Here is a 17,829-nt window from a genome sequence, read left to right as displayed (position 1 = left end):
TACAATTATTACGTTCCTCTGAGGTAACGAAACCAGATCTCAATCCTCAGTTGTATTCTTCTTTTCTCTCTCCTTCCAATCAGATCGCTATTTCTGGGATCCAGATCTAGTGATATCTTTGAGCCTTTAGATGTATGTTGTTGCTAGGCTTGCTTAAAGAACTTTAATACTTAAAGTTGGTAAAAATATTTGTGTATATCGACGGGAATCCGACAACATAAATTCCAAAGGCGATCCTGAATAGGCGTTAGTCTGGTATGCACTGTTGGTAAACGAGTCACGTACTTCAAATATCTAAAATTTGACTACTAAAATTTGATAAAGTCGTCCGATCATAATAATTGTTCAAATTTTCTTAATAATTGATTTCCAACGAAAGTACATCCATCCTTCGATCCTATTTCCTTCTGGTATATATATATATATATAACACATTTAAAACCCATACAAATCGTATTTGCGAATAAACCCACTTAAATCTTAAATTGTAATCACAAATACGATCCCAAAATTTAATTCCATTAAAAAAATCTCAATTTTTTATTTCAATTTTATTATAAAAATTTAGAATTATATTTGTGATTACAAAACTAAAACCCACTTTTGTTTAACATAGAAATCACATGAAAATAACTAATTTCTAATACACAATGGTTTGTTTAGCTTATCACTAGTGCAAATCACACTAAAAACATACAACAACTTCTTCAACAACTCAAACGCAGCATTAAATCCATTTTTAAACACATCATCAAATCAACCAAAAGGCTGTAACTTTAACATGTATTGAGTTATTTGGAGTTTTCACCTTCTATGAGGTTTAATAACTCATTCGTTCCTCGCCTGTCGTTAGCAATAGTCACTCATGACAACATTTTCCTGCCTCCGCCGCCATCACCTCGTTGTTCATCACTCTTCTTTCAAACTGGGGATTCTTCGAATTTAAGCTTTATTTGGCGAGGTTAAAAGTATAAAGAGAAGAATCTAGGTGTGTTTGAGACTTTGTGGATGAATGGATTGTTATTTAGCTTGGGTTTCGAAGATGAAAGAGAAGATTTGTCCAATGCATCCTTGGAACCAGTGGATAATGAAGTGCACAGCAGTCAATGAGGTTGCTTTTGATTCTTTCAACATTTTAGATAGCTTTTTAACGAAATTACCCTTAATATTGACAAGATACCAAATGGAATATAAACGGCAAGGGAGGTATCTAATAATACACTCATACTTTCTATCTAAGTATTAATACGCCAAACCTCAGGGGAGGTCCCTAAAAATTATCCAGTAAAACAATGAGATTATGACATGTCAGCCCTCTTAGCTCCTCATCGGAAAGTAGTAGGATTACAAAGCTGGAGTCTGACACGTGGGGAGGCAGGGAATAAAGTTAGTTCTATCAGTTTTCTTGCTCTCCACGTTCACAAATGTCACTATCAAGTGGTTTAATTGAAAATATTGAGAAGACCTCAACTAATAGAGTTCAACCAATGAATAATCACAGGTGTTCGAACATATTGAAATGACTCTTAGGCACACTCTAATATAAGCTCCCAATTTTTCAAATGGGTAACTTTCCTTACTCACAAAATTTATCATCTTCAATCTTCAAGTTTACATCATTGAAAAAGCTTCAAGGTTTTCGCGAACTTAAGGCTACAAAAATTATTAACTAAAACCTGACTTGAGTGTTGGCGTATGATTGGTGGCTACTTCTAGCTTTACTTTTAATCTCAATTTGCTCCATTTTACAGGTTTTAAGGAATTGAAACTAACCTAGTAACTTTCATTCCTTCTGGGAAGCACACCTCATACTCACTTAGATAGCTATACTCTTTATATATATCTATTTTTTTTAATAGATATGCCTAAAATCTAATTTAGACAATTGGTGCTGTCTAGGTGGGGATCGCAACAAAAAGCTCCACAGTAGTTGCCAAGTAAGTTTTGATTTCTATTTAAAAAAATGAAAGAAGACCATTATTTCAACAATAATCTCGCCATCATTGAGCAAGTTGATGAACACAAGCATGAAGCCAAAACTGAACTTACAAAGGAAATGATGAAAATGGACAAGGTTAGTCGATATTGGCTGTAGAGAAAAGTTTATCACAAAGAAGTTTTTCTAGAAATTTACCGTCGCACCATCGGTTTGTAAGAAAAATACCTAGAGTGGCCTAAGTAGATAAGTCAACTCACAAGCTCTAGGGGAAAACCAATGGCCAACAATTGGAGGCTCCTGAGGGAGCAAACTGATCAACCCGTGGTAACCAAGTCAAAAGCACAACCTATTTATTCCAAAGATAAAAGATCAAACTATGTCGATTTATTAGTAGTAAGGGATAAAAGCGTAGCAAACAAATGGAAGAATATTCAAGGAATAAACTCAACGCTAAGAGATCTCCTCAAAATCGGAAGGTTCCTCTAGAAATCGAGGGATCCCTTAGTATATCCTGCATAAGATGTCCTTTCTAGAAGATCAAGTGCGTAAACTCTTCGAGAAGGATACTTTATTACTAGGTCCCTAGTGCCAATCATTTATTAGCTACCATTCGCAATGGAGATTCACCAAGAACACTCTCAATCGACCTCAATATACTTCGGATCCTCCAATATGGGGTACCTCTGACCCCACCGAACATGGTAATTTATAATGGGACCAAATGCTTATAATGGTAGTAAGAGAAAAAGCTACGTGCCAAATGTTTAAACATATTTTCATGGGTCTAGCCAAATCTTGGTTCAGACCCTAAAATTTAGGAACACAACCACTATAGATCAGCTCCTCATTGAATTTTTATAAGAAGTTTTGCTACGCTGTCCACATGGATAAATCCTCCTCTAAGCTGACCTTTATCAAGCAAAGAAAGACAGAGTTGTTGTCTTCCTTTATTAATAATTTCCACCATGAGATTATATTGCAACAGAGCCTTTGATCACGAAAAAAATATTAGCATATATAGAACTTTCAAAGAGAGAAATTATAAAAATCCTTTTAGAAAATCAAGCTGTTAATATTCAAGAAGGCCGAAATAAGAGCTTTGCAACAGATTGAGTATGAAGATAAGTATTGAATAAAGCTCCAAGAACATAAGTTTGCTACAGGAAAAAATAAGGATTACTCTAAGAAATTAGAGGCACGCTTCAGTAGAGCAACTCAGGTGCAACAACCTTAATAATCAGGAGGGTTGGGCCAAAGATGGAGCAATGTAAAAAGGATGACCCTGATAAAAGATCACGATGTGATTTTTACTACCCCTCGAACATATCACTGGGTAGATTTTCTATCAAATTGGTGATAGTGGTTTGTTAAGGTCCCTGATTGTAAGAAGAGATTAAGGCATCGATTATCAATGGGTACATAAAGGAGTTTGTTGCTGATATGAGAGATGCAAAGAAGTCTATCAAGAAAGCAAAAGGGGAAGAACCTCGAGATGGTAACTTGAGGAGGAGAAACCCCATGTATCTAAAAAGGATACTAATATATGATAGCTACAGGTTCCACTCTTGCTGGGTATTTCAGAAGATCGATGAAAACTTTTGAGAGAAGTATCATCAGTAGCAAAAGGATTAACTTGGTTGAGTAGAGCTCACCTTCTAAAATACCGTACTTAGTTCAAATCATGTTCAATGAACAAGATGGAGAGAATGTGGTCTATTGACATGATAATGCTCTATTAGTCACCCTTAAAATTACAGCAGATAGAGTGGCCTGTACTTTAGCTACCACTAGAAGTTTGGCGGATATCATCTTTAAAGACACATTGGATCAGCTTATTCTTGAATCCATTAAGGTAACAACTAATGAAACTCCTCTCATTGGTTTTATTAGTAAAATTATCCCCAACGGATTTGTTACTTTGTTTATTTCAATGGGAAAATCTCGTTGCAAAGTTGTCCACATGGTAAATTTCCTAGTGGTGGATGATCCAAGAGCTTACAACATCATTTTGGGTAGACCATTCATGACAACAATTAAGGTAGCTGTCTTCAGGGATCATCTTGCTATAAAAATACCAATACTAAAGTCTGTAATCACCGTTAAAGGAGATCAATAGATTGCATGCTAGTGTTACACTACTCTATCGAAAGTTAGCTATTAGTAGTCTTTAATGAGCAGTGGCTTGCCATGAAACACCTCGCTATCATTGGTTTAGCTTTTTCTTGCCATGAGCAGGTGGCTGTTATTAAAAGAAAGTTAGCTATTTTTCTGAACTTAATGATATTTGTTTGGTTAATTCAATTGAATCAAATAAGCAACTTGAACGTGATACTTCTAATATAAATTTGTTGTTTGATTATTTTCAAACTTTACAAAATGATGATGAGAAACCAAAATTTGACGAGCTTCGATATTAGAAGTAATTGTTCTTTAAATTGGCATGGAAGCAGAGTTGGTTTAGTTATCATAAACCCTGGGGGCTAAAGCTTCAATATGCATTGCAATTTGGCATTAAAGCCTTTAATAATGAGGCAGAATATGAGCAATCATTATTGCATTAAGTATGTCTAAAACCGTAAATGTAAAAAAGCATGTCATCAAGAGTGATTCTCAAGTAGTAGGAAATCAGATTGGTTTAGAGTACCAGGCTAAAAAAGAGAATATGAAGGTTTACTTAAGGAAAACTAAGGAGTTGATGCTATGATTTAAATAAGAGTGGAGTAAGCCCTAAAAAAAATATAGTGAAATTGAAAACTTGGCCAAAATGTCCTCACTTGGAACTAGTCAACTACTAGATCCCATGTTAATAAAACATATTCCTACAGCTAATATGCTCTCAGTAACGCCAAAAGAGGTAAACTCTACTCATATGTAGGAGTCATGGATGCAACCCATAATAAAATTTCTTAAAGAAGGGGAGTTGCAAGAAGATAATGATCATATTAAAAGATTGGAATACCAAGTTTTTCATTACTGTCTTATTGAAGAAATATCTACAGGGAAATATCCTTTTTCGTTATTTTAGATGTTTGGAGATAGAACAATCTAAATTGTTTTGACATAAATACATGGACTAATGGCAACCACTATGGCCCGCAATAATTAGCCCGTAAGGCTTTAAGGCAAGGTGTTACTAGTCTACAATGCACAAGGGTGCAAAAGAGATGGTTAGATTTTGTGACAAGTGGTAGAGGTTTTTTAAGGTGCTTCACATGCCACCCAAGAAGCTAACAGTGAATTCTTTATCATGGCCATTTTCCATATAGGAAGTTGACCTCATAGCATTGATGCCAACCGGTAGAGGATAAGCAAAATATGCCTTTATAGCTGTAGATTGCTTCACTAATTGGGCTAAAGTTGACCATTCCACCATCATCGAGAGAAAAATTATTAAGTTCATATGAAGGTCCGTAATTTGTTGATTTGGTATCCCTAATGTCATAATGAGTGATAATGGAAAGTAGTTCGATAATAAGAATTTCAAGGAGTTCTGTCAAGACTAGGGATTACTAATAGATTCTCCTCACCTGCTCAACTACAATTGGATGGCTAAGTGGAAGCCATCAACAAGATCATCAAGAGGATCCTCAAAAAGATGCTTGAGGATAAAAAGGAGCATCGGTAAAAAAGTTACCATGTATTTTATGGGCTTACAAAACTACTCAGAACACTACCACGAGGGAAATGTCATTTTTGCTTGTCATTAGGGTAGATGCAGTTATCCCCACCGATAATAGAAGCCCCTTTCACAAGATAGCTCATTTCAATATAGAGAAAAACATCCCTCTTGTCACTGTTAGTCTAGATTTATCTACATAAAAGAGAGTAAGAGCATAACCAAGAATGGCCCATCTCAATACAAAGAAAAGAGATTTGGTACTCAAGAAGATAACTTAAACAATTAAGATGACATCAGAATGAGTTTTTAACATTTATTAGGAAGTGCCTTACCATATAGACAAGCCAACTGGTTCATGCGCTTATCGAACTTTGCACATGGATGGGGCCATAGTTAGACACTAGTGGAATGTAGCTATGCTGAGGAAATATTATCAATAGACTATTTTGATCACTATTTCTCTTATCTATTATTTACTTTATAAATGTTGTTATAATATCGTGTACGAGCCTTTTGGGTGCCGTATTAGTCCTCTACAATGGTCAATTGTTTTTTTTTTTTTTCAGTTCTTAGAAGTTATTATGACAAATCAAGAGGCCTACTAGTAATTCAGGTTAAACTTCACCATATCATGAAATGACTCGAGCTCCAGTTAACTAGAGAGAAGTTATTTGTTAATGCATGTCTATTGTTAATATTTCAAATGCAACTCCTTTTAATCTCTTTATGATGTGAATGATTAGTTAATCAATGAATGCAAATGTCACTGGATTGACTGAGTATAGCTCCTTGTTTGCTGATTTCTTCATTGTCTCATGAGTAATTGCCCTTGAATAATCTCAACTCACAATTCACCACAGTTGATGCTTTGAAATTCATGATTTGGCTCAATATATTCTTAATAGATTAACTTCATTAAGAGACTTAAATAGTCACCAAGTATCATTTGGACCTAGTATTATTTCTCAAAAACCCTTCTAGTTAGAGGGGTTTTCACAAGGCCTGGACCAAATATCATTTGACAAGCCAGGCCTAATCCCGCAAATTGCCAACCCTAGTTTTAGGAGAGTATAAGATAGAGTCCTTGAAGTTGTATAAAGAATATGTCCTTGGCAAATCCTCAAGGGTTAAATTCAATACTGGTGTTCATGTTTCAAGAATAACTCTAGATTATATCTCTGCTGATCTGTAGGGTCCAGTATAGACAACATCTTTAGGAGGGGCAAGATATTTCCTATCACTTATTGATGATTATTCAAGGATGGTTTGGGTGTTTGTGTTAAAGAGTAAGGAAGATGTGTTTGAGCAGGTCAAAACTTGGAAAACACTGAGGGAAACTTAAACAATAGAAAGGTTAGAAAGTTAAAAACTAATAATGGCTTGGAGTCTTGTAACAAAAGGTTTGATAACTTTTGCTCTGAGCATCATATTGTGAGACACAAAGTAGTAAAATACACACCCCAGCAAAATGGATTAGCTGAAAGGATAAATAAGACCTTAATTGATAAAGTAAGATGCATGCTTATTCATTTTAAGTTATCTATAATTTTATAGGCTGAGGCTCTATCCATAGCTTGCTATATTGTAAACAGAGGTCCCTAAGTTGGAATCAATTTCAAAACACCTTATGAACCTTTTTCTGGTAAACCAGCAAATTAATCTAATATAAGGGTTTTTTACTGTCCAGCATATGTTCATATTAAAGAAGGGAAATTAGAGCCTAGGTCCTTAAGCGGTGTGTTTCTTGGCCACCCTAATAGTATGAAGGGCTATAAACTCTGGTGTACTGATTTGAAGCCCTCAAGAGCCACCATCAGCAGAGATGTAGTGTTTAATAGATTTGAGTTGCTGTAACACGCAGCTGTATTAAAGCCTATAACAACAAAAGAGATAAATAAGGATCAGAGGACTTATCTTGCGGTAGAGCTAAAACTAATGAACCTATAACATACTTAAAAGTTGTCAACTGAGATGAGTCAAAAGAATGAAAAAAAGCTATAGATGAGAAAATGCAGTCCTTGATCAGAAACCACACCAAGGATCTCAATGAGAGGTTAGCAAATAAAAAAAATAGCAGGGTGTAAGTGGATTTACAGGGTCAAGGAGGGCACACTAGGTGTTAAGGCACAAAGATATAAAGCCAGGCTTATTGCCAAAGGCTTTACACAAAGGGAGGGCATTAATTTCACAAAGGTGTTTTCTCCAGTGGTTAGACATTCTTCTTTGAGGATCTTATTATCACTTGCTACTGCAAAGTACATGCATCTTAAACAGATGGATGCCAAGACTGCTTTCTTATATGGTGACCTAGATAAGATGATTGTATTTTCTTAACCTGAAGATTATGTGGATCTAGGGAGAGCTGATCATGTCTTCATCTTAGAAAGTCTTTATATGGACTTAAATAGTCACCAAGGCATTGGTATTTAAAGTTTGATTGTTTCATGGCAGAATGTAGCTTTCAAAGATGTAATTTTGATTGCTGTGTTTATTTTAAAACTTTAGAAGATGGTGACAAGATTTATTTGTTGCTTTATGTTGATGACATGTTAATTGCTTAAAAGGAAATGATCATATAAATGACTTAAAACAACAGTTAAGGAGCACATTTGAAATGAAGGATCTTGATATAGGAAAAAAGATCCTTGAAGTTGAGTTAGTCAAAGATAGGAAGAATGGTATTCTAAGTTTGACAAAGCAAAAATGCATCAGAAGGGTGCTTCAAAGATTTGAAATGGAGAATTCTAAACCCGTTCAGACACCATTACCAGATCACTTTACACTTTCTTGTCAATAGTGTCCTAAAACTGATGCAGAGAAGGTTGAAATGGTTTCAATTCTATATTTAAGTATTGTTGGATGTTTGATGTATGTAATGGTCTTGACTAGGCCTGATCTCTCTTATGCAATGAGTATTGTAAGTAGATATATGGAAAATCGATAGAAGGAAAATTAGAAGGATGTTTTATGGATTTTAAGATAACTTAATAGTATAATTGATTATGGTTTGATGTATGGAGCTAATAAGAACGTAGTATTCTATGTGGAAGGCTTTGTAGATGCTGATTATACTATAGATTTGGATAAAAGAAGATATTTGGCTAGCTTTTTGTTTAAACTAAATGCTTGTACCATAAACTGTAAAGCTTCTTTGTAGAATGTTGTTGCTCTGTCAATAACTGAAGCAGAATATACTGCAGCTGCAAAAGCAATTAGAGAAGCCATCTAGCTTAAAGGAATGGTGACTGAGTTGGGATTTGAACAAAAGTAAATTACAGTCTATTGTGATAATCAGAGTACTATTTGTTTAAATAAGAATTAAATATACCATGAGAAGACTAAGCATATTGATATCGAGCTTGACTTTGTTAGGTTGGGAGTTTCAAGAGGTGTGGTGAAGATGGTGAAAATACACACCGATAATAACCTTGCTGAGTTTGAGTTTTGCATGAACTAAGCTGACATTTTATTCGTTATAAATACTAATGCTATTGGTGTCAATGTGCAAGTGTACACAACAAGTAATAAAGTGATGAGTATTCAAGATCGTCTCCACAGGGATTGATGTTATTAGATTTGCTACAACAATCTTACCAGTGAAGATTTTGTGCTAAAATAACATAGAACACTTAGTGAAACTATTATACTAATTAAAATAAAAACGTAATAAATAAAATGCAATAAAGTAAATTCTTACGTCAATCTCAAGGATAAAATCAATGGGAATATAAAGTAGTTGAGTGAATAAACTCTCCTAATGGTCTTGACTATTTTCTAATGGTTGGCTCGGTTGCTGCAGTATTTGCTACAGCATTGGGCAGAATCCTTATGTATCCTCAGCCGTCGTATATTGGATATCTTATATCTATATGCAACCTAACAGTGATCAGTTGTTATGCCAGCATAAGATATAACATTACACATTTAGGTTCTATTTACCCTACAAGGTGAATCCCTATGTCTAGTTCATTACTAATTTTAGATTAAGCATGACCCTTTTGGAATAAGTTAAACTCAATTCAGGAAACTCAATCTAAAACCAAGTATTGCTCTAATATATTCCACTAAGATAGGCCCTTTTGCGGCTCTCTCCTAACTTATATCATTAAATGAGTGATCAACCGAAATAATGAATAAAAATAAATACTATCAAAACAAACTGCTATAGCAAACATGCAGCAACACATATATTCTGTCAATAAACCATCAAGATTGTTTATCACTCAACCACAAATAAATTTAGTTCATGGTTTGCAAAAGAAAAATAAAGAACAAAGTTTCAGCCATGAAACACATCCCCATGAATAAATAGAAAACACGAAAATAAGAGAAGGATAAGAAGGATTGAACTCCCAATTGATCTCTGCAATTTTTCCTCTTGTGTAGCCTTCAATCTCTCTCTTGAATCTTGTTTTTCTTTTGTTTCTTTTTGTTTTTCTCCTTGGGTGACGGCCCCATTTTTTCCTTATGATGTGTGCTTCTTTTATAGTTGAAAATTAGGGTAAACGGAAGCCTAAGTCGCGCATAAGTCAGATTAGAAAACTACAGATCGCAATTCTGCAGTTATCCAGCGTAGAATTTTCTCTGTCGTTGTTCCAAGATTGCTACAGCAACTACACTGTTCCAGATTTGTTTCAACTCTTTTGTAGCCATGTTCTTTCCTTATTTTTGCAAGCCTATTGTATAGCATTCCTTCCATGAATTATAAGCTTCTAGAAACTTACAATTATGCACACAATTTGAGCACAAATTACTTTAAATCGAGCAAAACTTATTAAGATTGACTAAAATGATTATTTATGCAAAATGTAACAAAAATACAATAGAAACACATAATTTACTCTATAAGTAGTATTGATTTAAGTCTAAAAGTGCCATGATAACTCTCATTTCATAGAGTTATCACACCCCCAAACTTAAACCATTAATTATCTTCAAGTAGTGACAATAACACTAACACTTCAATCACACAATCATGCAACAAATAACTTAGCTCTGTTATCAAATTTGTAAGAATTCTTCCACCCTCAGATCACACTCTTAATCATGCAAAATAGCCTTAGCTGTTTAGTTCTAGACTTAGGCTTCATTCTGTCTAAAGTGTGTGTGTGCCACTTTGATCAAATTCCAGAGGTGCTACGGCATTACACAGACATATATAATTCAAAGGGAGAACACAAATGTATTCACATATGGGGGAGCAGAATTCACAAATAATCTCAAACTGTGATACAACAAACATAATTATTATGTTTGTTAAACCCTTCAATGCAACATTGAGCTTTCATGTGAATGCATATCACTTGTAATGACGACACCCAATTACTCACTCAAAGTACATGTCAGAGTTGCTACAGCAATACATCCAGGATGTTATATCTAGGTCATACCTTTGGACGCCTTTGACTCAAGGCTAAACATGGGGCTCATGAACAGACCAGGTTACTCAGTATCCTAGGCAGCGGACCTCTTTATCACCATTTTTTTTGCTTTTCTTTTTTTTTCTCATTTTTTTAATAATTGCTGCAGTTTGGACTCAAGTTTGCATATGGGGTGCATACTCAACCTTGGTTACTCAGCAACTTAAACCATTGGAGCAGAATTTATTTCATAACAGGCACAGTCCAACAAAAAGTTTTCCCAAAACTTGACATATTTTCTACTCTTTTTTGGTTTTCCTGGCTCTGCTACAGCATTCTCATAAAACTCAACCAAAGTCTAAGTGTCGGGACAAAAGTTCAACCTCCATCTATAACTATCTCTACTTGGTTTTCTCATAAATATTGAAGAACACTCAGTTTATCTTCATTAGGTTTTCAAATCCATACACAAATATTAGATAACAGAGCGTCACACAACACAAGCATAAACACATGCACTCAGAAATACAACCCCCCCAAACTTGAGTGGTGCTGTGTCCTCACAAGCACACAAAACAAAACCACATAAACCAGACATGCATACACTAAATAAAAGGACATGCAGAATGAATTAGAAAATTAAAACTAAATGAAAGAAAAGTTTTATAGCAAGAAGTAAAATAAACTAGCGGTTAGGGGTACTGCCCTGTTGCTGGAAGCACTGCTGCAACATAGGTGTTGAGTGTTAGAAAATGCATATTTATAAAGGAGAAAATCGTCATTTTACATTTCAAGTCTTACTAACAACCCTTACTTTTATGTATTTAACCTTCTTGTGATTTAATTACATGTGTTTTATTTTAATTAAGTATTTCATGTATTTTAGGAGTATTATAGTCATTTCACAATAAAAGAGAGATCAGACGGCAAAACGGACATCACTTTTGAATTCAGGACGGTCGAAAACCTTAGGAGGAGCATAAAAGGAAAAATGACACTATTCACGTGTACGGTACTGTCTACGTTACTGTTCACGACACTGTTCACATAGACGGATCGATGACGTGGCATTGACTGATGATGTGGCATTGACTGATGAAGTGTCACGATCCTGTTGGACTAAAATTCTTATATACTGTTGATGGTGACGTGGCAGCATATCAGTGGACAAAAAATCTCGCATACGGTACATGCATCACACAGGATTATTTTCAACAAAACCGCGTTACTGTTCAACCCGGGTCAAACCGTGTTACTGTTCATCTGCATGGTCAAACCGCGTACTGTTGACTGATGACGTGGCGCAATCCTGAGTGTCCAAACTGTTTTTAATCCGATGGCCATGATTTACTCCATGTATCTATAAAAAGGGGTCCTCCCCCCCTAATTTGATATCTCTGAATCCATTTTTGGGATCCATTTTCTGTAATTGCTTCTCCATCTTGTATTTTCTATGTATTTTAATAAATTCTCATTTTGCCCCCAGTTCAATTATGAGTGGCTAATTTTCTTTCAAGCTTGAGTTGAAGGTGAAGTCTCAACATGTGTCATGGGCTTTATTTGGTAAATTTATTTTCTCTTCCCCTCTAATTTTTGTGGATGTTTTGACTTCTCGTCGATAAATAATACTATTCTTGTCTAGTACCGCCTTGGTTTCACCGGCCCCCTAGTACAAGATTATTATTATTTGGCACGATAAGCCCTTAGCACCATATTGATTAGAGCGTGGTTCATGAGGTGTGAATTCTCCCCTCATGATTTAATTGGCATTAATAAGAATTATTTAGCCCACGGTGCATGTTGATACAGATTCAGATACCGAAGCACGACATTTCAATAGAATTCTCTTCAATTTATTCTCACCATTTCAATTCCAATTTTAGAATTTATTCTCGCCATTTTAATTTAAGTTTTAGCATATTCCAAATTATTTCCACCACAAATCCAATCACCCATTTACAAAATTAATTCTACACACAATTAAAATCCACCTCCTCGTGGGATCGACACTCGTCACTATTAATCTATACTACAATAGATTCGTGCGCTTGCGAGTACATTAAAATTTGCACAACAATAGGCTGTAAAGGGTCACTTCTTCTTTGATCCACTTCTCAAATGCTCTTTATCATAAAATCTTATCAATCCATTTGCTGCTGCAAAAGCAAGAAATGCCTCTGTTATTTGAGAATCTTCTGTTATATGTCATGCTGTAAGTATGCTGCAGCAATTCCTTCATGCTCTTTCTGCCCATATTTTTTTTACTTGCTGTAATTTAACACAAAGACATAAAAAAAAATTAGATGCACACTTAAAATAACAAAAGACAAATTAAATAATTTAAAAGCTAAATTCAATGCCTTAAAAACTTGAAACAACTTCCCTTATTGGGTTGCCTCCCAATTAGCGCTTGATTTTAGGTCCTTCAGCCTGAGCTTTCTTGTTTCCTTAACCTGGATTTTTCAAGAACCAATCCCTCTTTGGGCTGTTCACATCAGCTCCCAGATAGTGCTTCACTCTCGGCCCATTAACTTTGAATTCTTGTTGGTCTGGAGTGAGTTCCCTTTGCTGGATTTGCTCGTCAATTCTGAAGGGTTGATTCTCCCTTGACCATACTATGTTAGCTGCTCCATGATCTTCATCATCAAGTTCTTCAAATGTTACAGCATTGATTTTTTTCTTACTGCAGCAACTGTGTAATCTCTCTGCTACAACAAAGTCCACAACACTGATAAAATTACAATCTTCAATCTTATCGGGACTCTTCATGGCATCCAGCACATTGAATGTAACTTGCTAGTCATTCACCCTCATGGTTAATTCTCCTTTTTGAACATCAATTAAAGTCTTTCCTCTGGCTAAGAAAGGTCTTCCTAGAATGATTGGCACTTCTTTGTCTGCCTCAAAGTCTAGCACAATGAAATCCACCGGAAAAATAAATTTATCCACCTTCACCAACACATCTTCAATCTTCCCTTCTGGATAGACATGAGATCGGTCAACAAGTTGTAGAGTCACTGTTGTTGGTCTACATTCACCAACTCCCAATTGCTTAAACACTGATAAAGGCATGAAATTGATGCTAGCCTCCAGATCACAAAGTGCTTTGCCATTGTATTCAGTGCCTATGGAGCATGGAATTGTGAAGCTTCTTGGATCCTTCATCTTCTGTGGTATCTTACTCTGAGGCATTCGGCTGCACTATTGTGTTAGAGCAACTGTCTCAAATTCTCAAAGTCTTCTTTTCTTTGTCAAGATATCCTTAAAATTTTTGCATAATTTGGCATTTGCTCTAGAGCTTCCACAAAAGGAATATTGATATGTAGCTGTTTCTACTCGGCTCTGTTGTTGTTGCTGCTGTAGCTTCCTCACCACCAGGTGCTGGATCATAGCTTTCTGCAGATGTTGTAGCAGAGCTATGTTGATTTGCATTATGAAGAGTGGAAGACTGTGACTCATTCTCTACTTGAGTGTCTTCTTGGCCTTTGTTGGACTCAATTTTTCTTTTTGGTACACCAACGGGACTATGAACATCCTTTTCAGATCTCAAGTTAATCACTTTGCAGTGCTATTTCCCTTCTCTTCTTGGTCCTCTGTATTAATGGGTAAACTACCGTGAGGTCTGTTGCTTATTGCTGTAGCAAGTTGTCCAATTTGATTTTCCAAGTTTCTTAAAGATGCAGCATGACTTTAGACAACCACTTCATTTTTCACAATATAATTGTTGAGTGTTAGAAAATGTATATTTATAAAGGAGAAAATCATCATTTTACACTTCAAGTTTTACTAACATCCTTACTTTTATATATTTAACCTTCTTTTAATTTAATTCCGTGTGTTTTATTTTAATTAAGTATTTTATGTATTTTAGGGACATCATAGTCATTTCACAATAAACGAGAGATCAGACGACAAAACGGACATCACTTTTGAACTCAGGACGGTCGAAAACCTTAGGAAGAGCATAAAAGGAAAAATGGCATTGTTCACATGTACAGTACTGTCTACGTTACTGTTCACGACACTGTTCACATAGACGGATGATGATGTGGCATTGACCGATGATGTGGCATTGACTGATGAGGTGTCACGATCCTATTGGACTAAAATTCTTTTGTACTGTTGATGGTGATGTGGTAGCATATCAGTGGACCAAAAATCTCGCGTACGGTACATGCATCACACAAGATTATTTTCAACCAAATCGCGTCACTGTTCAACCCGGGTCAAACCGTTTTACTGTTCATCCACGTGGTCAAACCGCGTACTGTTGACTGATGACGTAGCGCAATCCTGAGCGTCCAAACTGTTTTTAATCTGATGGCCATGATTTACTTCATGTATCTATAAAAAGGGGGCCTCCCCCCTAATTTGATATCTCTGAATCCATTTTTGGGATCCATTTCTGTAATTCCTTCTCCATCTTGTATTTTCTATGTATTTTAATAAATTCCCATTTTGCCCCTAGTTCAATTATAAGTAGCTAATTTTCTTTCAGGCTTGGGTTGAAGGTGAAGTCTCAACATGTGTCATGGGCTTTATTTGGTAAATTTATTTTCTCTTCCCCTCTAATTTTTGTGGATGTTTTGACTTCTCGTCGACAAATAATACTAATCTTGTCTAGTACCGCCTTGGTTTCACTGGCCCCCTAGTACAAGGTTATTATTATTTGGCACGATAAGCCCTTAGTACCATATTGATTAGTGTGTGGTTTATGAGGTGTGGATTCTCCCCTCATGATTTAATTGGCATTAATAAGGAATATTTAGCCCATGGTGCATGTTGATACGGATCCAGATACCCAAGTACGTCATTTCAATAGAAATCTCTTCAATTTATTCTCGCCGTTTCAATTCCAATTTTAGAATAATCTAAGTTACTTTCACCATAAATCCAACCACCCTCATACAAAATTAATTCTACATATAATTAAAATACACCTCCTCGTGGGATCGACACTCGTCTCCATTAATCTATTCTACAATAGATTCGTGCACTTGCGAGTTCAATAAAATTTGCACAACAAGTTTTTGGCGCCATTGCCGGGGAGGTAAGTTATTTTAATTTGTAGAATTAATTTTTGTGAATAATTTCTTTTATTTGTTTTCTTGTATTTTTTTTCTTATTAAAAAAAAGAAAAAAAGTGAATCCGCATTTAGAGGTTAGTATTTCTTTTCTTTTCCTCTTCTTTAAAATTCTGTAATTTAATTTTCAAGTTATTATTATTTTTCTTCTTTGTAATTTTTGTTTATCTTACTAATTTTTTTTTAGTAAATTTATTTCACGTATTTTTTGTGTATTTTTATAGTAAGGTTGTGATAGCGCAATAAGGTTGGTATCGTAATTTCTCTCTCTTCTTGATTTTTAGTTGTTTTGTTCCCATCTTTATTTTTATTTTATTTGTTTTGCATGTATGGTCGTAGGTCATTATTACCTAATCTTGAACCTATAGACTTTGAACTTAAGAAAACACTTCACACACACAAACCAGTTAAAAATAAAATGGATTTGCAACCACAAGAGAGGCCATTTAAGGACTACTTCAGTCCTTTAGCTAATTTGAGCACATCATGCATAAGATACCCAAATGTAGCTACTAGGAGTTTTGAACTAAAACCTAGTGTGCTAAATTATCTCCCAACATTCTATGGCCTAAAAAATGAGGACCCATATAATCATATGAATGATTTTCATGCTATTTGTCAAACATTTAAATATGAGAATTTTTCAGATGATGACGTAAAACTTAAACTATTCCCATTTTCTTTAAAGGATAGAGCTCGTTCATGGCTTAATACAGTGCCTGCTAATAGCATTGCATCATAGGAACAAATGGTAACAAAATTTTTAAATAAATATTTCCCAGTACATAAAACCAATGCTATTCGCAGGGAAATTTCAGAGTTTACGCAGGAAAAGACGAGCAGTTTTTCGAAACATGGGAGCGATTCAATGGGCTACTCTTGAAGTGTCCACATCATGGGTACGAGAAATGGCACCAATGCCAATACTTTTTGGAGGGATTATTGCCGAATATGCAAGAATGGCTAATGGCAACAAGTGGAGGAGAGCTAATGTCAAAAAGTGCATCAGAGATTTGGGAATTCTTCCAGCGACAAGCGGATAATTCCCAACAACGGAGTCGATCACTCAGGAATACTAGAAGAATTAAGGGAGTGAATAAGGTTCACATTGGCGAGTCAACTTCAGGAATCAAAGAAGTCAATGAGATAGTTGAAGGTCTCGCTCGACAAATAGCATCGTTATCAACTGCTAAATCAACAGAGCCACATGACCATGACTCATACTCAGATCAAGCCAATGCCATAAGTGTAATGAGGAAACCATCAAATTACAACCCATACTCCAACACATATAACCCTGGATGGAGAGACCACCCCAATTTTTCATAGTCTCAAGGATTCCAACAGAATGGACCAGCAGCTCTAGCTCCACCAATTCCACAAAATCCTCAAGCCTCTCAGCCACCATTTAGACCATACAATCAAAACCAGAACTACTCTCAACCCAAACCATGGGAGGATGCATTCTAGAATTTCAAGAATGTTACTCACTCCACAATTGAGCAACAGAACTGCACCATTGATGGACTACGAAATGAGTTGAGAGCAGGCTTCAAATCATAATCCCAATCAGTTTCAAGCCTCGAAAAGATGGTGGAACAACTTGCTTCTTCAGTTCAGACCTTGGCAATGACTGTTGAGAAAGATAAATTTCCGAGTCAACCAGTGTCTAATCCTAAAGGAGTACATGAAGCAAGTACCAGTTCACCACAGCAGCATGGAGAGGTCAAAGCAGTCATGACCTTGCGAAAAGGAAAAGAAGTCGACAACAAAGTGGAGATGCCAGTGACAAAAGAAAATCAAATTATACCTGTGAATGTTGAGGAC

At 35.6% G+C, this 17,829-nt stretch overlaps 1 protein-coding gene and 1 non-coding gene across 2 annotated transcripts; both read right to left on the bottom strand.

Annotated features, from left to right (window-relative positions):
* Positions 1-13,714: 13,714 nt before the first annotated feature.
* Positions 13,715-14,110, bottom strand: LOC112100801. Its single transcript, XM_024190636.1, has one exon. The coding sequence runs from the start codon at positions 14,108-14,110 to the stop codon at positions 13,715-13,717; it is 396 nt and encodes a 131-aa protein (XP_024046404.1).
* A 2,691-nt stretch (positions 14,111-16,801) lies between these two features.
* LOC112101304 lies at positions 16,802-16,904 on the bottom strand. Its single transcript, XR_002907430.1, has one exon. It is a non-coding gene; the product is annotated as a small nucleolar RNA R71 (small nucleolar RNA).
* Positions 16,905-17,829: the final 925 nt, after the last annotated feature.

The sequence above is a fragment of the Citrus clementina genome, unplaced genomic scaffold (assembly GCF_000493195.1).
Source record: "Citrus clementina cultivar Clemenules unplaced genomic scaffold, Citrus_clementina_v1.0 scaffold_2, whole genome shotgun sequence".
Lineage (NCBI taxonomy): Eukaryota > Viridiplantae > Streptophyta > Magnoliopsida > Sapindales > Rutaceae > Citrus > Citrus x clementina.
The sequence above is the reverse complement of the archived record's forward strand: the minus strand, read 5'-3'. Positions and strand labels throughout refer to the sequence as shown.

Bases quoted from the DNA above. Each gene is read 5' to 3' on its own strand.
- LOC112100801 (XM_024190636.1), bottom strand. From the start codon at position 14,110: ATGCCTCAGAGTAAGATACCACAGAAGATGAAGGATCCAAGAAGCTTC.